General features: G+C 36.0%; 1 protein-coding gene across 1 annotated transcript in view; it reads right to left on the bottom strand.

The window, feature by feature from the left end:
• Window positions 1–18,326, bottom strand: part of UBL3 (ubiquitin like 3) — a 155,099-nt gene extending 136,773 nt beyond the window's left edge. Inside the window, exon 1 of the mRNA XM_069830538.1 lies at window positions 17,975–18,326. Within this exon, the coding sequence (XP_069686639.1) occupies window positions 17,975–18,004 (30 nt within the window). The 5' untranslated portion in view covers window positions 18,005–18,326. The remainder of the gene's footprint in view (window positions 1–17,974) is intronic.
• Window positions 18,327–21,056: the final 2,730 nt, after the last annotated feature.

Raw genomic sequence — 21,056 nt, 5'->3', positions numbered from 1 at the left:
CCAGAGAACCGCAGAAGATGCTACTTTTTCTATTAAAAGCTTCCTTGACTAATCTTATTCTCCGTTGAATTTGTGGACAAAACAGACGTTGCAGAGGTCTTTTTCTTGGATACTCCCATTTCTCTCTTCCATTCCACCAAACCTCTCCATTTCCCCCTCATTTTATCTATCATCTGTAATAGTAAAAAAAATTTAAGCCTCATTTCTCTGCATAAAATTACTATAAATTATCATTTAAATGTGTCCCAAGTACAAGTACTAGATAAATATTAAATTACAGTATAGTAAAGTAGAAATAATTTCCAATTGAGAGCATATCATTTAAAAAAACGAGTATAAGTTTAGACTTCAATAACTCTCTTCAGTGTAATTGTGGTTTAGGCAACTCTGGCATTGAGCCACTCACATAGGCTGGGGGTAGTACGGGTTTCTCATGCTGATCTAGGTTCTAAGGGCTTAGAGCTCCGGGCTCGTCAGTAGTCGATGGGACCTTACCTGCAGGACACAGGAATGATGGCATGTCTATCAGAATCGGGTTCACGAATGTCACGCGGACCATCCGTCGGACTTCAGACGATCAACGTATATAGGGCGTACAAGGGACCTAAAAACTGTATTCCAAGAAAATCACAACCGCTATTTCATCATAAATCTCACAAAATTTTCTAAAACTGATGGAAGGACGGCTGTGCCTATTATGTACTGTATACTTCATGTCAGTAATTGCATTTGTGTAATGTGGACCTCACAATTTTGCATACGGTGCCACAATTACATTTATCACATACACACTTTCTTGCGGAATGCTATATTACACCAAAATTTCACCTACTACTTTATTTCCTCTTATTACCGTCACAATTGTGCCTACCCTCCTGCCCTTGACATATAGTTTCTATACCTAGTCCCTGCTTTGCACCAATCATGTTCTCGCTATTTTTCTCTGTCTTACTGTAATATTTACTCGTGTATATATAAACATATATATATATATGTAATAATAATAATGATGATCATCGTCAATCCCCCTTCCCTATTCAATGTAATCTCCTATTGCTCTCCTAAGTAATATTTATTTTCCAGTTCTATGTATATTTCATTATCATCTAGTAACATTAATTCATTTATTTTACTATACTGCGTATTCATTACTCTACTTAGGCTGTGGATATTGGTAATCTTAAATTATTTTAACGCCTTTTTAGCAAAAGAAGTTGCTCAAAGACAGAAACATTATAATACTACGATAATGGAGCAATGGGAATGATAGGAGAATCTACGGGGATTGCTTGAAAAGTTCATAGTCTGGCATAGAAATTAAACTAGGATTATTCTGAAACCTGTAAGTATTTCTCAAAATAATACTCCCTGGGATTCACACTCTTGGCCCACCGGTGGTATATTGTACAATGAGGGATATAATTTTTGAGTGGCTCGAGTATTTTCTTGAGGGACACAATTGTTTAGCGGTTCGAGTATTTTCCAAATCAAAGAGTGCCTCACTGCGTATGCTCCTGGCCAAAAGCCTGGTTCATAGCTTGAACAGATATTTGTTTCTCTTTTCTGTTTAAATATTAAACATCTATGTTGAGGAGAAATTAAAACATGAGGGAGAGGGGTTACTATTTAAAATACGCATACAATTATTAGGGCCTATACAAACGTAAAATGCTGTAGTTTTTGAAAAAATACAAACCTGAAATATGCAGAAGAGTCGGAAGCATTCTCTCATGTTATGAAAACATTTAATGCTTGAAGGCAAGCGAAGTGGTCGAGTGGTTGAAGCATGTGTGTTTAGAGTACGGAATCTACGGTTCGAATCCCGACATGATCAATTATGTTTTATATTTTTTAAGGTGTAAAAGTATACACCCTTTTCATATGCCTTCATATTAATTTGAGTTCATGAATGTTATGGTATATTAATATAATTTACAGCATTTAATTTTTTACTATACTTCGCTTTAATTCTATATATCAATTAAGAACTTAACTCATTCCAGAGACGTTGTAATAAGCATTCATATTATACTATGCATGTGGGATTCATTTTCATTAATACTTCAAAGAAACAGTCGTTAAATAAATTAAAATATTTAATGTCACATTATAATAGCTTAAAAGTATGTCCCTCATTGCACACAGATTCCTCAAGATCTGCAAAAAAAAAAAAAAAAAAAAAGTCTTCTGCTGCTCCGAGAATCTCTTCATTTGATGAAAATTTCTTTCCAGCCAAGTGAATTTTTGAGCTTTGTGAAAAGAAAAAAGTCTGAGGATGCAAGATCTGTTGAGTTGGGGGAGAGAGGTGCGAGAACAATTCGAACCGCAGTTCGTGTTATTTGGCAACCGCGATTGCAGACGTGTGAGCACTGTCGTGTTGAAACAACATTTTCTTCTTGGTCATACCCTCAAATATTCTCCGATCATTGTTCTCCCCAGAACACTAACGCCATGACATTCCCAGCCAACTGAACTGCTTTTGTTTGCTTTGGAGACAGAAAATCACTGTGCTTCCATAGTTTCGACTGCTGTTTTGTCTCTGATATGTAGCAGTGGATCAAGGTTTCGTAAGTGGCCACAAACCACCTGAAAAAAAGGGCGTATTTTTTTCGAGTCGAGCCAAAAAATCCCTCGAAATGTGACATCGAAGTGCTTTTGTTCCGGTGTTATCAAACGCGGAACCCATCTTATGGAAACTAGGACATGATCAAGATATTATTGACTAAGATGTAGCGCACCTGTTCAGTTGAGATACATATAAAGTCACTAATTTTCCGTATTTTCAGTCGGCGGTCATTCAACACCGTATCGTGAATTTTTTCTACGATTTCTTCACTTGTTGCTGTTACTGGACGTCCACTGCGGGAGTCGTCTTTCACTCTCTCTCGAAAATTTGTTTAAATAACGACGCCCATTTTTCATAGTCGAAAACACTGGAGCGGATTCCTCCAGTATAGCATCCATGTCTGCTTTAATTTCTATTGGACTCATTCCCTTTTTCACGAAATATTTAATGACGGCACGAAGCTCGTTATTTTCCATTTTTACCAATCTGTTCGGCGCACTAACTTCAAAATTACAGTACACAAAATGTAGTCAACATAAAATTATGATTTTTTGTGTCTAAACTAATGTAAAATGACCGCTAACAATGGCGGCATTGTTGACCAGAGTCCGTGGATACTCAGAGTAGCACAATCAGCTAGTCGGCCGCTTGGGATAAAAACATTTATGATAAAACTCAATTTAAGCCAGTGTCCGATTTCTACATTCATTCCCTAAAGAACTGTAAGTATACGGCAAATAGCGCACGCTGGAATAACAATAGCTGATTTGTCGGCATTTCCGGTGCAAAGTATTTCCGTATTCTTTTCAATGCCATCTATGCGTCAGGCCACGAATTTTTCAAACACACTTCATAAATTTTCAGAAGAAAACCTGCTCCCATAGGTACTTTATTCACCACAAATTTGTTCTCTTGACTAAGAAGCCGTTACCTAAATGAACCACGGATAAATCAAATTTGTAAATATACGTCGAAATCATTTACGCGTGTGTTTATAAACTCAAACTCTCTATTTTGAGGTTGGAATAAAATAAGTCGCCAAGATACCTGCATGTAGCCTATAGCCGCGCCTTCAAACAGCATAAATCAATGGCATGCAGTCGCAGTCATTACCTTCGTTTCGTATCGCATTCTTGAATTATAATGCTGTCTGCACGCCACTGAATACATGCCATCCCTAGCATCAAGGTTATAATGTGATACATCTCTTCTTGCTACTACTCGTGCGGTCCATCAGGATAACACTTACAGCATATAGCAGCACCCTGAAGTAGTGTTCAACCCCACCTCACCGCTTGCTACTCAATTAAGCGGACACTCGTAGTTAGTCTCATGGCATCTCTTCGTTTATTCAACCATAGGATAATGTTCTGTAGCGAATCTGGATTTTAAACTAATGGGGATGTGCATGCCTCTGTAAAAGAGGATTTTCATGCATGAAAAGAAAATATTGGGAAACTCAATTCTCTGTATAAAATGCAAAAAGTTATTTTAATCTTTTAAATTCTCAACCAGTATAACAAAATGTGGCTTAATATTTGTCCCACGCCATAGAGTATTGGTCTAAGACATGCTTAGGACTCACGTTACGGAATGCGCGCTGGTTCCAGTCCCTCCCCCCCCCCCCCCACGGGAAAGAAATTGTCTCACAAAATTTCGGCCAGTGTGTGGAACCCAGCATCGTGACAAATTTGGTTGGGGTAGGGTTACCATGAGAAGAAATTCTATAGGAGGGCATGGAATCTAAAATAAGAGGACATTGCTGAAAAAAGGAGGACTTTTTGAAAATTGGTATGAACAAAATTAAAGATAAAAACAATGGCTCACTTTACTTTTCTCACTGGTTGTTGGATCAGTATTACATCTGTACCCTACTTATTGGTGGTGCCCACTTTGTGCACAAGAGCCTGAAGAGACAAACTTCTATCTTGTACAAAATAACTATGGTACTGTTCACAGGACATGTCGCTGAAATTATATTTCACCATGATGATGATACCTCTGACTGTCTCCGTTAGCATGCGATTTCGTTCTTTTGTCCATTGAGCAGATATTAGGGAAAATACTCTCTCAGCACTGCCATTGTGACTTGGGATAAAGAAATAGAATTGACAGATATTTAAGAGTTCTGAGAAAGTTTCAGTGCTAGCAGAACTATTGGAATTGAAGAATTTGCACTATTGTTTATCTAAACTTAAATCTTTGTCCAAATTAACTTGATTGGCATATCTTTGTACATTGAAGAATTAAATTGATAAAATAGCTTAGAATCATGAATAGTAACATTTTTAAAGTGTAAGAATTCAATGCATGTCAATAGGACATCATATTTTATGTTTTTATGTGCTCCAGCCTCAACTATTGAAAGCAGTTAAATTCTTTCATAGGTTTTCACCATTCGTTTAGATATTCTATGAATAATATTGCACATTATTCACTATTCATATTAATTTTAGTTGAAATGCGGAATGTCGGACATTTCAATTTTTTTTAATGCCTGCCAGACAGGATAAAATGATTAAAAAGGAAAACATGTCCTCCTTTTGCCGGACGGATGGTAACCCTAGGCTGGGGAGATCATAGTACTAACCACATGTTATCCTCGTTCTGTTTGGACGATCGTTAACCACTGCATGTGGACGTGAGGTCAGCAGTAGGTTGGTAGGCTGCCTTGGCTCTTTATGGTCTGTCGCATGGCGAATAATAATTATTTAACGATTTAACTTGTACAATCTACGTATTCAGTGTCGTTATGACAAGTAAGCAATTATAACTGGTAACGGAAATTATGTGAAAACAGCTGAACGGAATTTAATGAATGACCCCTCATTGTGAAGCTTAGCATAATGCTTTTGTTCACTTTGGAGTAATTAATTTTATTGAGACATGTCAGTAATACCGGTACTGAAAATTCGAAGTCGCAGAAATAAGTTCATAGAGGCATAGGTTATTATGTGATCTGTTGCTGTCCTTAAAGCCTCAAATTATTAAGATTATATACAACAATAGTTGTGTGTATTTTTTTAGCAAGATTTGCAGATCTTCTACGAACATTCCAAACATAATGGCATCGTACATTTAATACACTTGTATGCTGTTTTTCTTGTCTTTTGATATGAACAGGTACTGCAAGTCTTTCTCGTTTTCCCATAATTTCCATTACCAGTTCAAATTATATAACAATGCACTGAACAGACTTAGATTACAACTACACTACAGCAAACCTGCACGAATAAAGAAAACATAGCTCAAAGGATAAGACACAATATTAGTGTTGCAAATATACAAGAAACAGAATAACATACATGCCTGACAGACCGATATTTCGAGTTAAGAGTTTAAAATATAAAAATTCATTAAGAATTATTATTATTAAGAATTATCATTAATTTACACCTCTGATTCTCTGTTTTGTCATTTTCTGAATACAGCATTAAAAACTACAAAACTTAGATGATTTGATGACATTGTTACCATTTAAAATTATATATGATTGTAGTTAATGCAATGGTATGAGTTGTCACAAATGGCACACCTTAATGCTATTATTGATGGTACGAAAGTGAAACCTTTTGGGGTTATGTAAGTAAACGTAGAGAATATCTTAAATGATATCTACAATTTCTATAATTTTCTGAGTAACGCCTATACATACATGTTACTAAAAGCTATAAAACTTATGTAAGATAACAATATAATAAAATTATTAAGAATCGAATACTTTTATAGTTATTAATCAAGAGGTGTGAGTCTTTTGCAGATATTTAATGGCGGTGCGGTGTAGATATAAATTTTGTGATTCTTCAATTTTCTTTGATAGTAGTGCAGTACTATGGAAGAGGCATTAGTGATTGAGGTCACGCTTCCTATTTTAGCTGCGTCTTTAAACTAAATTAACTATTGTGAATGCTCACATTTAAATACATTTATTTTAACATTATTTCCGTTCTCATTCTCGTTGTCGTTTCCGATCCCAGTTTATTGTGAACCAGCCTTTAGTTTAAATTAACTCTGAAACTTTAGAACCAAATCCAAAGTACACATGGCATTTGTATCTGTACTTTGGAGTTGGTCCTAAAGTTTCAGAGTTAATTTAAACTTTTTTTTTTTTGTAAAATTTTCTGTTTGGCGGTTAGCAGGTTTACGCTCTAAGCCGACGATTTAGTTCCCAACCTTCCTCTTAGCTGGTATTGTCATGACAGTTGAATTACGAGAGCGTGCTGAAAAGTAATGCCTCCTATTTTTTTTTTTGTCGCTGTGAATATAGTTAAAAAATATTAGTTATAGTACATTATATTCAGTGAACTTTTTGCTTTCAGTAACGCAAGTTTCGTATCTCTGCCAGTAAAGAGCTCTGAGTTATAGCCTGAAACATGGCAGCGTATACCAGCAGTTTGTCGGTGCTTCTGAAGCAGCGTGCTGTGATCGAGCTTTTAACAACAGAAAATGTGCCCCCGATAGACATTAACGGAGATTGAAGATTGTTTATCGTGATCAATGTGTCAACATCAGTAGGCCTACTATGCGACGTTCTATTTTTTTTTCTCAAGCACGATAACTGCACTCGGGGGTCGAATTCAATACCTAAGGAATATGAGAAACATGCTCTGTCGCGAAGAGTATTGATAAAATTTTCTAAAATCTATATTTTATGAACAAAACAATATTCCCCACCTAAAACGTACACTGCAGTAGTCACTTATGATGTAAATACAAAACATGGAAGAAATGCATGCTTATATTAAAAAATTTAAAAACTGCCGAAATAAAGATTGAGAAAGAAACAAATGAAAACAGATGTGTGATATATGAAATATTAACTCAACATAATTGAAATTGTGTTTCCAATGCTCGATAGCTACACATAATTTTGACTTCACGTACCTATCACAAGTGCCAATGATAAGCCATTTCAAAGAGGTCAGAAAACGTGTTTCAAAGTATTCTTTGTAATAAACGACCAGATATTGACGACGTCTATTTCAGTTTATGAGCGTGGTTGTAACCAATTTAGCTATTAATGAAGAACGCTCGCAATTAATCCCAATATACAGTGTAACAGCAAGACTTACAGGCGAAAAGAAAAGACATGTAAAAAATAAGGCCTACTCCTTCGGGATAAGTAACACTGAAATGCACATTTATATAAAAAAAATCTTAGTCATCTGTAACATTAGAATGTTACACATTCACGGCTAGTTTCCAGATTACCACGGCAATGGGTTTGGGTTATGTTAGGTTAAGTTAGGCCAGGTCGGGTTGGGTTGGGTCCGGTTATGTTAGGTTAGGTTAGGTTTGGTTAGCGTTAATAGGCGCAAAGCGTTTCAATACACTGTAGACTTTGTCTCTTCGGATGTGCAATATTACTGTGGCAGTCTGAAGCTGTTCTGCATTTTTACTGCAGAAGTTTCGTTTACAAGTAAGGGAAGTACAGCTGTCATTCTTATTACGAGTTGTGGTAGGCAGAATAAAAACAGTCCCTGCAGACGTGGCCACTTTTAGAAGCGCTGCTGCTTGTGAATAATGGATACAAATGGGGGCCTTCACCCATAGCCACAGAATAGTGGCGCTGCAGACGGTCTAAGTCTAAGTGGTTGGCTGGTGGCGGCCACTAAAAGTGGCGCTTCCCATCGCGATACATAGAATTAAACGGTAGGTTTCGCCCTAGATCATACATACCCAGATTGCTCGGCCTTATAGGCTTCGACGGTAACAACTTTTGTCAGGTTTACTATGCTGCCATCTAGTCGTTACATATGGAGTCACATCATAACTCCCATTTGAATTGCATTAGCGACTGTACTGCCATCTCATGTTCGTTTACGGCGGACGGGTGGCGATCCTGGCGGTTGTTCTCTTCAAAGTGCTACAGATTTTAACATATGGATGGGTAATCTGTTATATTATGTGATCTGGGGTTTCACACAAGGTCACTATTTTTGTGGCGCGTAAGTGGTGTGTCTGTGGCGCTGCTAACGGACGATTGTTGGGCTACCCATTCCTTACCTCGCTACGACAGTACACAGTCTATTGTGCCACGGTGAATTTTTTTTTTTTTTTTTTTCGAATTTATTGGTAACTCCTGCTAAAAGCTCTTGAAATTATATCTTAAACATGCGAAAATACAAAGAAAAAACTTTTTGTAGTTCTGATGTAAATCTTTAAATAAAGTGTGAAATAGTCCTTGATTCTGTCTCTCCAAAACCAATGGATCCAAACTCTTCTTCTATTTTTACGTCTATTCTTCCTCGGTATGAGCAAATTTGCCAAAAGTTTATCTCCCTCTATGTCTATGGAGATTGAAAAATGATCTGCAAAAAGTTAGTGTTAAGCAGTGCTTCAATGCGCCCGTTCGCAGCGCCACTAACGAACCACCAGTGACGGTGCTAAATTGCCTCGACTGAAGGGGCCCTTGAAGACTGTGAGTTATGTCCTTTTTTGCATAGTCTTAGTAAGTAAGGGCCGATATCTTAGCACAGCTTCATGCGTTCTAATAGATACCTAGTTTATAAAATTGTATTTCCGCATAATACATCTACATACATGCACGCCGGACTTCACTGTGAGTTTCTGCTACACTGATGAATGATCAGTTTTGCACTGTCCATGACGTATTTCACAGTCGCTTGTAATATACACCAATATCAGATGACATGCACTCAGTCGAATCTGTAGAGTGCCAGTCCCAAACGAAGACTTCTGCGCAACTGGTGGCATAGCTGGTTGACCCAATGAGTAGTCAGGGCAGGAAAGGAAGGACACGTGGAAGAGAGAATACAACACGCTATGTGAACTGTCGCCCGCTCGCTCGCTAGCTAGCTTAAAGGTTTGTCCAGATTGAGGCTTCTGTGCCAATTGGCATTGCCAAGCTGTTTGCGTATGGAAGTCTAGTTGGCTTTTGTCGCGTTGAAAATTACGTCAAGTGTCATGCCAATTTTTTAAAAGGTGCGTCTTCAACAAGGCTGCTGTGCCAACTGGCATTACCAAGCGTCTAGTTTGGACGTCTAATTGGCTTTTGCCGCGTTGCAAATTTGCTGGGTGACATGCCAATCCTTTAAAAGGTGCGTTTCCACCGAGGCTGCTGTGCCAACTGGCATTACCAAGCGTCTGGTCTGGACGTCTAGTTGGCTTTTGTTGCATTTCAAATTATTCCAAGTGGCATGCCAATCTTGAAACCGGCAGTTGTCGGTCTCCCTCAAAGGAAGCCAAGACTACACAAGCAGTGGAGACGTTCTAAATAACATAGTTTGCAACACTCTTCCTTCGATGGAATTTACTACTTTAGTGACAGATTTTTAAAACAGTCCATACCAGACAGTAATGATTTTGATGCAAGAGCTTCTCGATGTAAAAACATTGTAGCCATTCGGCATTATCTCTTGTAAATCCGACAATGAAACCACTTCGATGTCACGTCATTTCCTTGGCGCTATCTGTGCATACTCGTATAGATCTACCAATGCAGTTTGTAATACTACATCGCATTAAAGTGTCCAATAGAATTTTTCTGGTAGTATTGACTTTTAGTAGTTTACAAGAGAAAATCTCTTTTATAATACCATTCTCTATAACACATCTTAAAAAGACTATGAATTGGACACAAATGGAAATATATTCTGTGGATTCGTCCATCTGCAATAAGTACACGCACTTCTTAATATTTTCAAGAACTTGCATGTCAATTCCTTCAGCCATGTCGTTTATTCTTCTTTGAATCATATTCTTGGTATGTATTTACTTAAGCTGTCTTCCTCCTTTTTACCAACCATTTGCACCATATCCACAGCTGTCGGTAAAAGCATATTTTTAGTAAATGAATAAGGATTACTGGATTTTGCAATGCGAACTTGCTAGTAATGCTTTTCATTAGTGCTAGTTGCCGAAGTAAAACAGCTTACTCCTTGTGGAAGAGGTTTACCTTTCTTTCAAAGAACTGTACAGGCTTGTCTCTTGTCTCAATGTTTGGTATTTAAATGTCAAAAAAAAAAAAAAAAAAAAACTCTGATGGTTTCATACCTTACTGTGACAATCCTCGAAAAACTAAACACTGAGGTTTATGTAGCCATCTTTAACAAAATGCGTATAGCTCGTATTAGTTTTTTAAAATTCTGTATTTCACCTGTCTCACAACAATACGACCGAACTATTACCGCAGCGTTACGGCAGTGAGAGTTTGTACATTCACGTAATATTTCGTGTCATTGTTACACCATATACTGTTATTTTCGTCGTTCTTTTTGTAGTATCTACTGGTTTTGAGTATTTATCGAATTGTTTCAGGTTTTACAAGGATTAATATTTTTTTTCTTAAGGGATTAAGTACCGGTACGGTAGTGGGGAGTCGCAAATAAAGTCTTGTCGAAAAGTGGGTCGCGCCTTCAAAACGTTCGGGAACCACTGCAAACCCTTAACTGGTATCATGATGTCTATGAGACGGCTCTAAACTTTCCACTGCCATCCCTCCTCCTACAAGGGTTATTTTGTTTCCTCCATTTATATACCTTTCAGTTGGGATGTTGGTTATGTGCTGTGAAAGTCGCACGTCTCTCGTTATGTTTGACTTTGAGTAAGTGCGTAGTAAAATCAACACTCCGTCTCACAGACGTATGATACCAGCTAAGGGTTTAAGAAAGGTTCTCTTCTCCTGATGCAAAGAACCGTAAGATTACAGGAAGACATTTACTTGTAGGAACAGTTTTTCTATAATTAGTATCGATTGTACTGGATTTTGGTCCAGTTAAATTCAACGACGATTCAAAGTCAGTACTTGACATTCGAAAAAAAATTCTGAAACTACCATTGCATCCATATTTCACTTGTAACTCTCATCCAAAACCTTCACATAATTATAATCAAACAAACACACTGGCTGTAAAATAAATGCACTAGCCTATTTTTAATAGGAATAAAGTGAAAATGAAAATTATAGACAGTACCGGTAGTAAAACAAAAGGAGATGTAACTTCAGGTCCGACGAGATGGCAACGCTGGATTTAATTTGAAAATTGTTACATATAATTTAAAACAAGAAGACTTGTGGAAAATTATAAAACACAATGAACTTGCACAGCAATAAATAATCTCAGGAAAGAATATGAAATTAGCCTATTCCGTTAAATCTTATAAAGCCAATAGTACTTACTATGTAGGCCTACTTGTTCAATTCGGTCCACAATTTTAACATGACTTATTTTCACAGGCGATTTTTATATAAGTATGCTATTATCCAGCAAATAATAGTTACTATTCCTTTCTGGTAAACGACATTTAGGTCACCTTTCTGCCTAATATTTCAGTGATTTGACGAGTCAATTCAGTTCACAGAATGAAATTCTAGTATTTGAAACATTTACTACCGGTATCGATTTGATGACTTTCGAAGTTTAAGAATGTTAATGAAACGAAAACATGGCATGGCATGGCATGGCATGACGACGACGATGATGATGATGATGGTGAAAGGGCGAATACGGATTCGGAAAATAGATGTTTTAAGATAATACTCCGTCATTTACCTGTTGGCAGAATGAATTCACGAAAAATTTCAAGCTAGTCTGACTCGACATCGAACCTCTACAGGTTATGGAAATAAAAAATTCGCTTTGATTCAAGAGGTAGAGTTTACAGTTATAAATACAATGAACCCAGAGCTGATTTCTTGTCAAGGACTCGTCTGTTCTCTTAAACTGGTCTCATGCCTTTATGATCACACAGCAGGAATTCCGCTATTTGTGAATGTTTAATGATAGGTCATGATCCTGAAGTTCTAATAAACTGCATTTCTTCCATTCACCTTCTATTTTGATTTTCACGGCATTGTTCTCGTTTCTAAACAACGCCATTAACTTTTATTTAATCTGTACATCTTTTCTTGTCTTATTAATTATTCTAATTTTATTACACCACACACTTTTTTAACTGTTGTAACTTAAAACCAATCTAAATCTATACCGACATTTTAGGTTTTCGCTGCGATTATGTTAGAAGAAAACTTCTGGGTAATTCACCATGTGCTGGAATTTACACCTCCAACATTTCGGAACTGCATATAGGGCTTACTATATTGCCCCGAAGAAGGAACCTGTATGCAGTTCCTGAACTATGCACAGGCCTACAGTCCCAGCACACAATGGATGTCAAAAAATGTTCTTCTCAAACTAAACCCATATTAACAATTGACATTCTACAATCCAATTAATGAAAAAAAGAGTAAGCCTATACCTGTTCCAAAACTTCAAGTTTCTATCACATTTTTGTCATTAGTTTGTATACCTATTTTGTATAAATTTAAAAAATCTAATTTTTCGCTACTTTACAAAGTTCAAATATTTGTAAAACATCTTCTGCCCTTGCTATAATTACAAGGTCGTCCGGAAATAACAGTACAAAAATCGGTACTACATTTTTAGAGTAACTATTAAAACAACTATTTTACATAAGCCTAACCTTAAATGAAATTAATTCAACAAATAACCAAAGGATATCTTTCTCTTCCTAAATTCATGGGATAATAGACATTTTAAGAAAATGAAAATTTCAGTTTGAAGAAATAAAGTATTAGGTCTAACTCAAAGTTCTCTACATATCGCACACCCGGTAAAATACTGCCGTACGTCGAAAATAGTATAGCCCATTACTTTCGTAAATGTTATTTCCAATACTGTTTTACTAGGTATGAAATTCTAATAATAAAATAGTAAATTATCAAAGGTTTGGTACACACCTATTTATTAAAATATTTTTACAACAGTATTCTACTATGAAATAGCAATTTTCGAATTACGACACTATTTTACTGGGCATGCGGGTGTAAAATTCTATTCTAAACCTGATACAGATTGAATTTTAAACACAAGACTATTTACTTACTTACAAATGACTTTTAGGGAACCCGGAGGTTCATTGCCGTCCTCACATAAGGCCACCATCGGTCCCTATCCTCAGCAAGATTAATCCAGTTCCTAACATTATATCCCAGCTCCCTCAAATCAATTTTAATATTATCCTTCCATCTACGTCTCGGCCTCTCAAAAGGTGTTCCCCCCCCCACGTCTCCCAACTAACATTCTATATACATTTCTGGATTCGTCCATACGTGCTACATGCCCTGCCCATCTCAAACGTGTGGATTTAATGTTCCTAATTATGTTAGGTGAAGAATATGATGCGTGCAGTTCTGTGTTGTGTAACTTTCTCCATTCTCCTCTAACTTCATCCCTCTGAGTCCCTATTTTCCTAAGCACATCATTCTCGAACACCCTTAATCTCTGTTCCTTTCTGTCCATCAGATAGTAAAATTTCATTGTGTTCTCTTTTACGATTGTTGCATTCACTTACATTACAGCAGGGCATACAATTATCTCCATTCGAAATTATCAGTGCTGTAATAGCTTTATGATTTCTAAACCTTCTGGCAATTACAGATGTGGAAGTTATAAGAGATACTATAAAAGTGAACTTTCAGCCTCATTCTGCGTTGAAACTAAACTATAATAGACAAATTTGTGTGGCCACTAGATGATTCAATTTACATATATGCAATTTTAACTTTCGTAAGTCTGTCCCTTAGTTTGAGGACGTTATCATATTCTGCTAATTTTTAAGTGGTGGATAGTCATTGTGGAGAATCTGCAAGTAATAAATAACAGAGGAAACGGAAATAGCTATCCTGAGATATTCTGCAGTACACCCTCTTTTAACATCACAAATACCACTTTGTATCGCAGGGTATCTAACTCTGCGCAGGAAGTTGATAAACATAACTTTCGGCCAATAACTAGCGAAGAACGTAGGCTTACGCTTAAAATAAGTTCTTTCGCAGGTACTGAGGTGTATGCAATAGCAATAACTCACTGCTCTACTTTCAAATTCGAAATTCCACATGAGTGCACTAGCATCTGTTCATGAGTCAAGCATCTAGAGAACGGGAACAAGAGATGTGCACTTGTAAGAACAATATCTGCGTGTTTGCTTATTGGGCGGTTAGTCCGATCTTATCAAAGGATACGACTGCTATTGTTTCAATAGTAACGTATCACAAGCAAATTGGAACAGATAACTGTCATCAAACTGGACAAGCATTAGTCATTTCAGGTGCAATGCCTGTTAACGAGGTGTGCAATGAACTTCCCAGTACGCCTGAGAATTAGGCTATACAACATTCACGAATACGGTATGTCTATGATACAGTTCGGCTCAAAAGTGTCTCTCTCACTCTCCATTCCGAGGGAATGTATAAGTTTAGCCTAAGATAAAACAAAATAAAGCAAAAAGAGTAAATAAAACAAACGAACCGGTAAGCACAGCAACATTCTGCATTTGTTTTTATTTACAAAGTGTAATTCCGCCTTACTTACGTTATCACCTCAGAAACGGAATTAACACCGCCCGGGTTCAAACCCTGGTTGGGGTTTTTTCCGAGGTTTTCCCTCAACCAATTGAAGCAGAATTTCTGGGTAACTTTCGGCGTTGGACCTCGGACTCATTTCGCCATCATTAATTGACATATCATCATCATCATCATCCATACCATAGCCCGGGTTCAGTTCACGATGTGGCGTGCTATACTTGTACAAGAGCGCGGCCGTTCGGCTATTCAATCATTCACAGAACAGGAGTGGTAAGCACAATAAGCCTCCGATTGCAGTGTAAGCCTTCGGGTCCCTCCTCCGTACAAGAGGGAAAAAAACACCGCCAGAGTGCAGTAAGATCTTAGATGACCATATCTTACATGAAAAGGAACAAACGTGAAACCTCATGATCGATTACAGCCCATTTTGAAGACACTGCAACTTGTATTCTTATAAAGGCTTATGCTTTTTATACTATATAGTTTTCCCTGAACTAAATACCAAAATTGGTAAAGAAAAATCACCTTAAAAATTCAACCTAGTTTCCTTCAAATCTATTATTGATTGGCAGAATGACAAGAAAAACGGGAGTATCCCACAAGAAAAAGACAAAACGAATCTTTTCACGTCAAATTTCACTTGAATTCACTGAGACTTGAAATTGGTTTTACTGCCTGGAAAACCGACCGTCGTTTCACAGCTCTGTTACAAATGGAAAATAGTATGTTTTAGCGTCGATGGCATTGGTAGACCTTAATATATAACGAAATGGTATTTGGCAAGAGGCCGAGAATTCTCCATAGATTACCTGACATTTGCCTTATGGGAAGAAAACCTCGGAAAAAACCCAATCAGGTAATCAGTCTAAGCGGAAATCGAACTCGCGCCCGAGAGCAACTCCGGATCGGCAGGCAAGCATCTCAGCCGACTGAGCTACGCCGGTGGCACGACTCTTTTTATAAGTTACAATATTTATTCCAAAGAAATACCAATATGAACAAGAAATACAGTATAAAGGCTGGTTTTTCTTACATAACTTAACATAGGCTACTAGGGAAGGGCTCATATTTAAGCGTAATCACTAATAAGCACATGATAATACTATTATCATCACAATTCTAGGACAACGTAGGGAGAAAAATAACGGAGACATAGCCTATACCGGTATTAGAAATGATTTTAAGACCCAAATCAAATTAATAAAATTCAAAACCCACACGATGCAAGGGGGCAGGGCAGTGACACTGGAAAAGAGAAAGTCGATGTTTTTATTAAATCTGCTACTGACAGCAAGCTAGCAAATTAGCCCAACTTCTCTAAAATTTAGTAATAATTATCTTGGAAATAACGGCATTGACATTAAAGTACTTAATGTATTAATAAAAAAATTAATTTAATTAAAATAAGCTATAATAAAATTTAATATACGCCTAATGTAACTTAGATATTTTATATTTAGTCAAAGTTACGGTATTAGGCCTATTACGAAATTACCTATCATTTAAAAGTTAACATACTGGTACATGTATCAATCATACTTCGCTACTAATACGTGCACTAATTATTTTCCCTTCCTTTATCTAAGTTAGTAATTTTAGTTTAAGTTGCTAATTAGTTATGCAGCCTTTACCGTGTGACATAGGACATGTTAATATAACGCTTGATAACAAGGCCGGGCACTTTCTCGTAGGGTGATTATGATGAATAAATACCGGTACTGTAGACTATTTTGTTGTTCAATATATTAACGTTTTTCAATCATTCAACAATATCACATTTGAGAGACGATAACATTCCTAATCCTCTCTAAATTTCTTTATACCTATATTATACATACTTAAGAACCACGAAGGAGTAGGCTATATGTCTTGTAACGGTAATGCAAACTGCTTAACATGTCCCTTAATTAGGCCTACCAATAACCAATAGCTGTATATCCACTTCATGTCACCAACAGTTTACATAAGTCACAATATTCTCATGCAAATTTAGATACTTAACGATTCTACAAAGGCTACCCAACAGATTACAGCTGTAGGCCAAATAATGAAGCACTTAGTGCAACGATTATAAATTCATATGAACCGCGCTCTCTGTGAGAATACGTCATCTGACAGCTACGACTCGGCACACCTGTCACTGGTATCAAATGTAGAATGGCACATACGATTTTCTGTAATTGCAATCGTATATACTGAGTATATTATGATCTATAACAACACAACATGATTTAATATTTATTGAAAATATTAAAGGAACGACTTAGAATACCGCGTAGGCCTAAGTATATAAATATACTTATTGTTTTATTGAATTATTTATTTTTGGTTCAGGGAACATCTTTTTTATGTACTTATTTAAAAGACGTAGCAGTCATTAAGTCTACAGTTTGGTTTAATTGAAACTTAACCTTTCTGCACAATTTCCCCCATTAGGCTCATGATAAATGAATACGAGTTCAGGATTTGGTGATAGTTTGTTAAAATCAACCCTGATTTCACAATAACATAAATACAAAAGCAAGTCTGAATGCAATGTAGTTTATCATATTAGAAACATTACATAAGCATATTTGGGAATAAAGACGATTAAAAAATCGTCAAAAGCAATGTTTACAAAATCAAACGCACAAGTTTGTTTTCACGAAAATGTATTCATTTTAAGGTTTCCTGGACTATATAAAAACAATTGGACCACTTTTGACGTTTTAACACAACGATGACTCATATTTCAAATTTTGCTTACTTTTGGAAGTTAAATAAGCGGTATATTTAAAAGTTTATTTCCATATAATTGTGTAAACATCAATTATGTTTTTAAAAATTCATAACAATACAAATTAAACATTATAGTATTTGTAATACAACACGCTTGCGTATAATCCCATTTTCCACAAATTCCCATATTACAATGAAACACAGTAGACTATAGGTTACAATATTTAAAAGTGTGTCATTCAATTCTGAAGAAAGTCCCACAATACAAGTACATGTCAAATGACAACCAGACAAAAATAATTAGTCTTATAATGGGTGCGGCTGCTGTTTCATTTCCTTACCTTGTCTGTTGGTATGTTTCTGGAACTCATGGTTATCAAACAGAGGATATTTACACTATAAGCGTAGAAGTGGATGGCGATTTATCCAGGAAGATGATTCTTTTTGTAGCACCAAGCAGCTGGTGACAGCAGACGGAACTGAGCAACATTCAACAACACTATACACTTCAATTTAATGTTACGCCATTATGACGCACATTTGAGCGATACATCGCGCCTCGGAATTCATCATGTTACCTATCCATATTGTTCACGTACATAAAGACAGCATTTTTTAATAAAATCAAGGCAAACTACACAAAACTTCCAACACAAAACAGAACCACTGCACCTACAGGCAAAATGGCGAGACTTTCCGTCTCGAAGTGTTCTCGTGTTGCATCTTGGGTAATGGATTTACGCCTTCTAAGTACACATGTTTGATTTTTCAAGTAAGCATGTCTAAAATGTGATTTAAAATTTTACCGGGTATGTTCATGAACATAATTCTCTTATCATAAAATTGTTCCACCAAATCACACAAAAAAATTCACAGGGTAGCGATTGCAAATTTTCATTTCTGCCTAATTTTTTTTTGTAATGGCGCACATTTGGAAACATTCAGTTACTTTTAAATTCTATTCAGAATGTTTATTTTGCACTAATCAGGGTATATACCGGTACACAGCTTGATATGAATCGTAATAATCCTCCCCCCCCCCTTTTTTTGGAGGAAAAAACATTAACTACCGGTATATCGTTAGAATTTAGTTCTAATATTTTTAAATAGTTACATCTTCATTTGGTACCTACTTCAAAACAACTAAAATATTTATTTTCAACTAAAGTAAATAGATTTTTTTGTTGTTAACATGCACGAAGGCCAGGTGGCTCAGTTTGTAGAGTCACTGGTTATGGACTGGGAAGTCCAGGTTCAATCCCAAGTGGTGGCGGGGTTCTTCTCATTGCCAGAACTTCCAGAGCAGCCCCGAGATTCAATCAAACTGAGTATGTCTTTCCTTATGGGAAAAGGCAGTCAGAACATGGTGTCAAACACATCACCTCATTCTAATGCAGAGGTCATGAAAGCACCGAGCTCTACCTCTATTATTCTTAAGCACCTTCATGGCATATATCTTATGAATATAAAAAAGTACTGTTAGCATATTTCTTGTGCCTTGGTTAACTATTTTTAGTTATTAAATATATAACTTTTTGTAATACTTGAATTGTAAGTTAATATACCGGTATTATGTTTGTCAGTGAAAGTAAAATTTACAATAATTCATTTCTAAATTGCCATGGCAACAATTGTTGAACAGATCTGAAATACTTCGAGTACAGGTTTGAAAATACAGTTGAATTTTCTCAGTCTATTTTTTTATCTGTATTTTTATAAATTTTCGTTATGTGAAATATTATCTACTGCAAATTTTAGTTTCTTGAAAACAAATTTCTTGTAAGACATTTTTAATGTTACTGTTTAACATTCTTTGTGTTTGGCAACCTCACCAAGTTGAGGAAGATTGAATTATTATTATATTATTGCGTATGCATTGATTGATTGTATTGGGAAATGTGCAATTTTACATGTTATTAACATGAAAAACTGATTCAATTTAAAGAGATAGTTGATCGTAACATTGACTAATTGCACCATAAGCTTGCTGGAGATATTTCTTTTTAGATTTCTCAAGAAAATATGCCAATAACACAGTCTCACTGGTATGAATATCTAAACACCACTTTACCACTTTCGAAAAACATTGTAAGCTGCTTCATATTTTTCCTTTGATTCTCTGGTAAAAGTGATGCACATGCTAGCCCCGCAGCTTCTTCAATATTACCTTACTCAATTTCACAATATTTTAGTCAAATTTTACTGCTTTATAACTATCAAACATTCAAACATTAAATTCCGATACATAAATAAGTAACATAGCAACCAAGTCATGTGTTACCAGTACTTGAATAAAATTAATGAATCTATTGCAAAATTTAGAAATGCAATTTTGATTTATTATTACTTTTTACATGTTTTCAAGTACTGTGAAAAGTTATTCACTAACTGCAAACTGTAAGTGACTTATCTGATCAAGAATGCTTGGAAACTAGGGCCCCAGGCCTCAGTTTCTCAAACTGCATTCTCGACCAGATAAGTCACTTACAGTTCTCAGTACCTATGTAATATACTATTACTTAATGTTAGGTATAGGCCTATTGGTGATGTAAGGTTACTTTGTTGGTTCTATGGTTTCCCTAATCAACTGGATAGCTTGTCCAGTTTCTACCGTTAATATGCCATAATCAACATAAGCCTTTAAATTCTGTGAATATGATTTTATGTTCCTGCATCCTTTTCCACCCAGCCACATTATTTATACTAGACTGTGCATGCATGATATATATATATATATATATATATATCCTGGTCGTCATCTATGAGTGACATATTACTAATTCCCAAAAGTTGAAATGTCATTATTTTCCAACCCATTTCATTGAAATTGTATTACGTGCACATAATTGCGTTGGTCAACATTGTGGCCTAATAATGGTTGATATAAATAAATCGCATGTGCACTGTGTATGAGAGTTTGGATAGCAGTGGTCATTATGGAAGTCAGTGAAGTGGTATTTAATTTATTTCAGTTCAAAGGAAATATTGTACAATGTAATGAAAAAACGATTTATTCACAGCAATATTTCAGACAAATTTAGTTTATTAGCATTTTGAAGGGTGGAGAATTGGTACACTTCACCTACTTCTTAGGAAATGAGCTGCCAATTCCATAAACAGGTTAACTGGGATAGAAAAAAGAAGTTTAGGTTATATTCAACACATCTGGTAATAAGCTTTGCTTTTGTTTATATAAGTATTAATTTATAAAAACATTCAATGGTGTAAGACAAGCACTGCAACAAATAAAAGTACAATTTTAACTTCAAATTAATATCAGATACAAACATCCTAATAAGGATTTCTCTAAAAATATCTTAAGTTCAAGTTTTATGTTTTGGAGGAACAATACATTCACGTAACAATACTTCATGAAGTGTACTTACACAATATATGATCAAACATTAATGTGAACAACGTAGT

Source organism: Periplaneta americana, chromosome 1 (assembly GCF_040183065.1).
Source record: "Periplaneta americana isolate PAMFEO1 chromosome 1, P.americana_PAMFEO1_priV1, whole genome shotgun sequence".
Lineage (NCBI taxonomy): Eukaryota > Metazoa > Arthropoda > Insecta > Blattodea > Blattidae > Periplaneta > Periplaneta americana.
The sequence above is the reverse complement of the archived record's forward strand: the minus strand, read 5'-3'. Positions and strand labels throughout refer to the sequence as shown.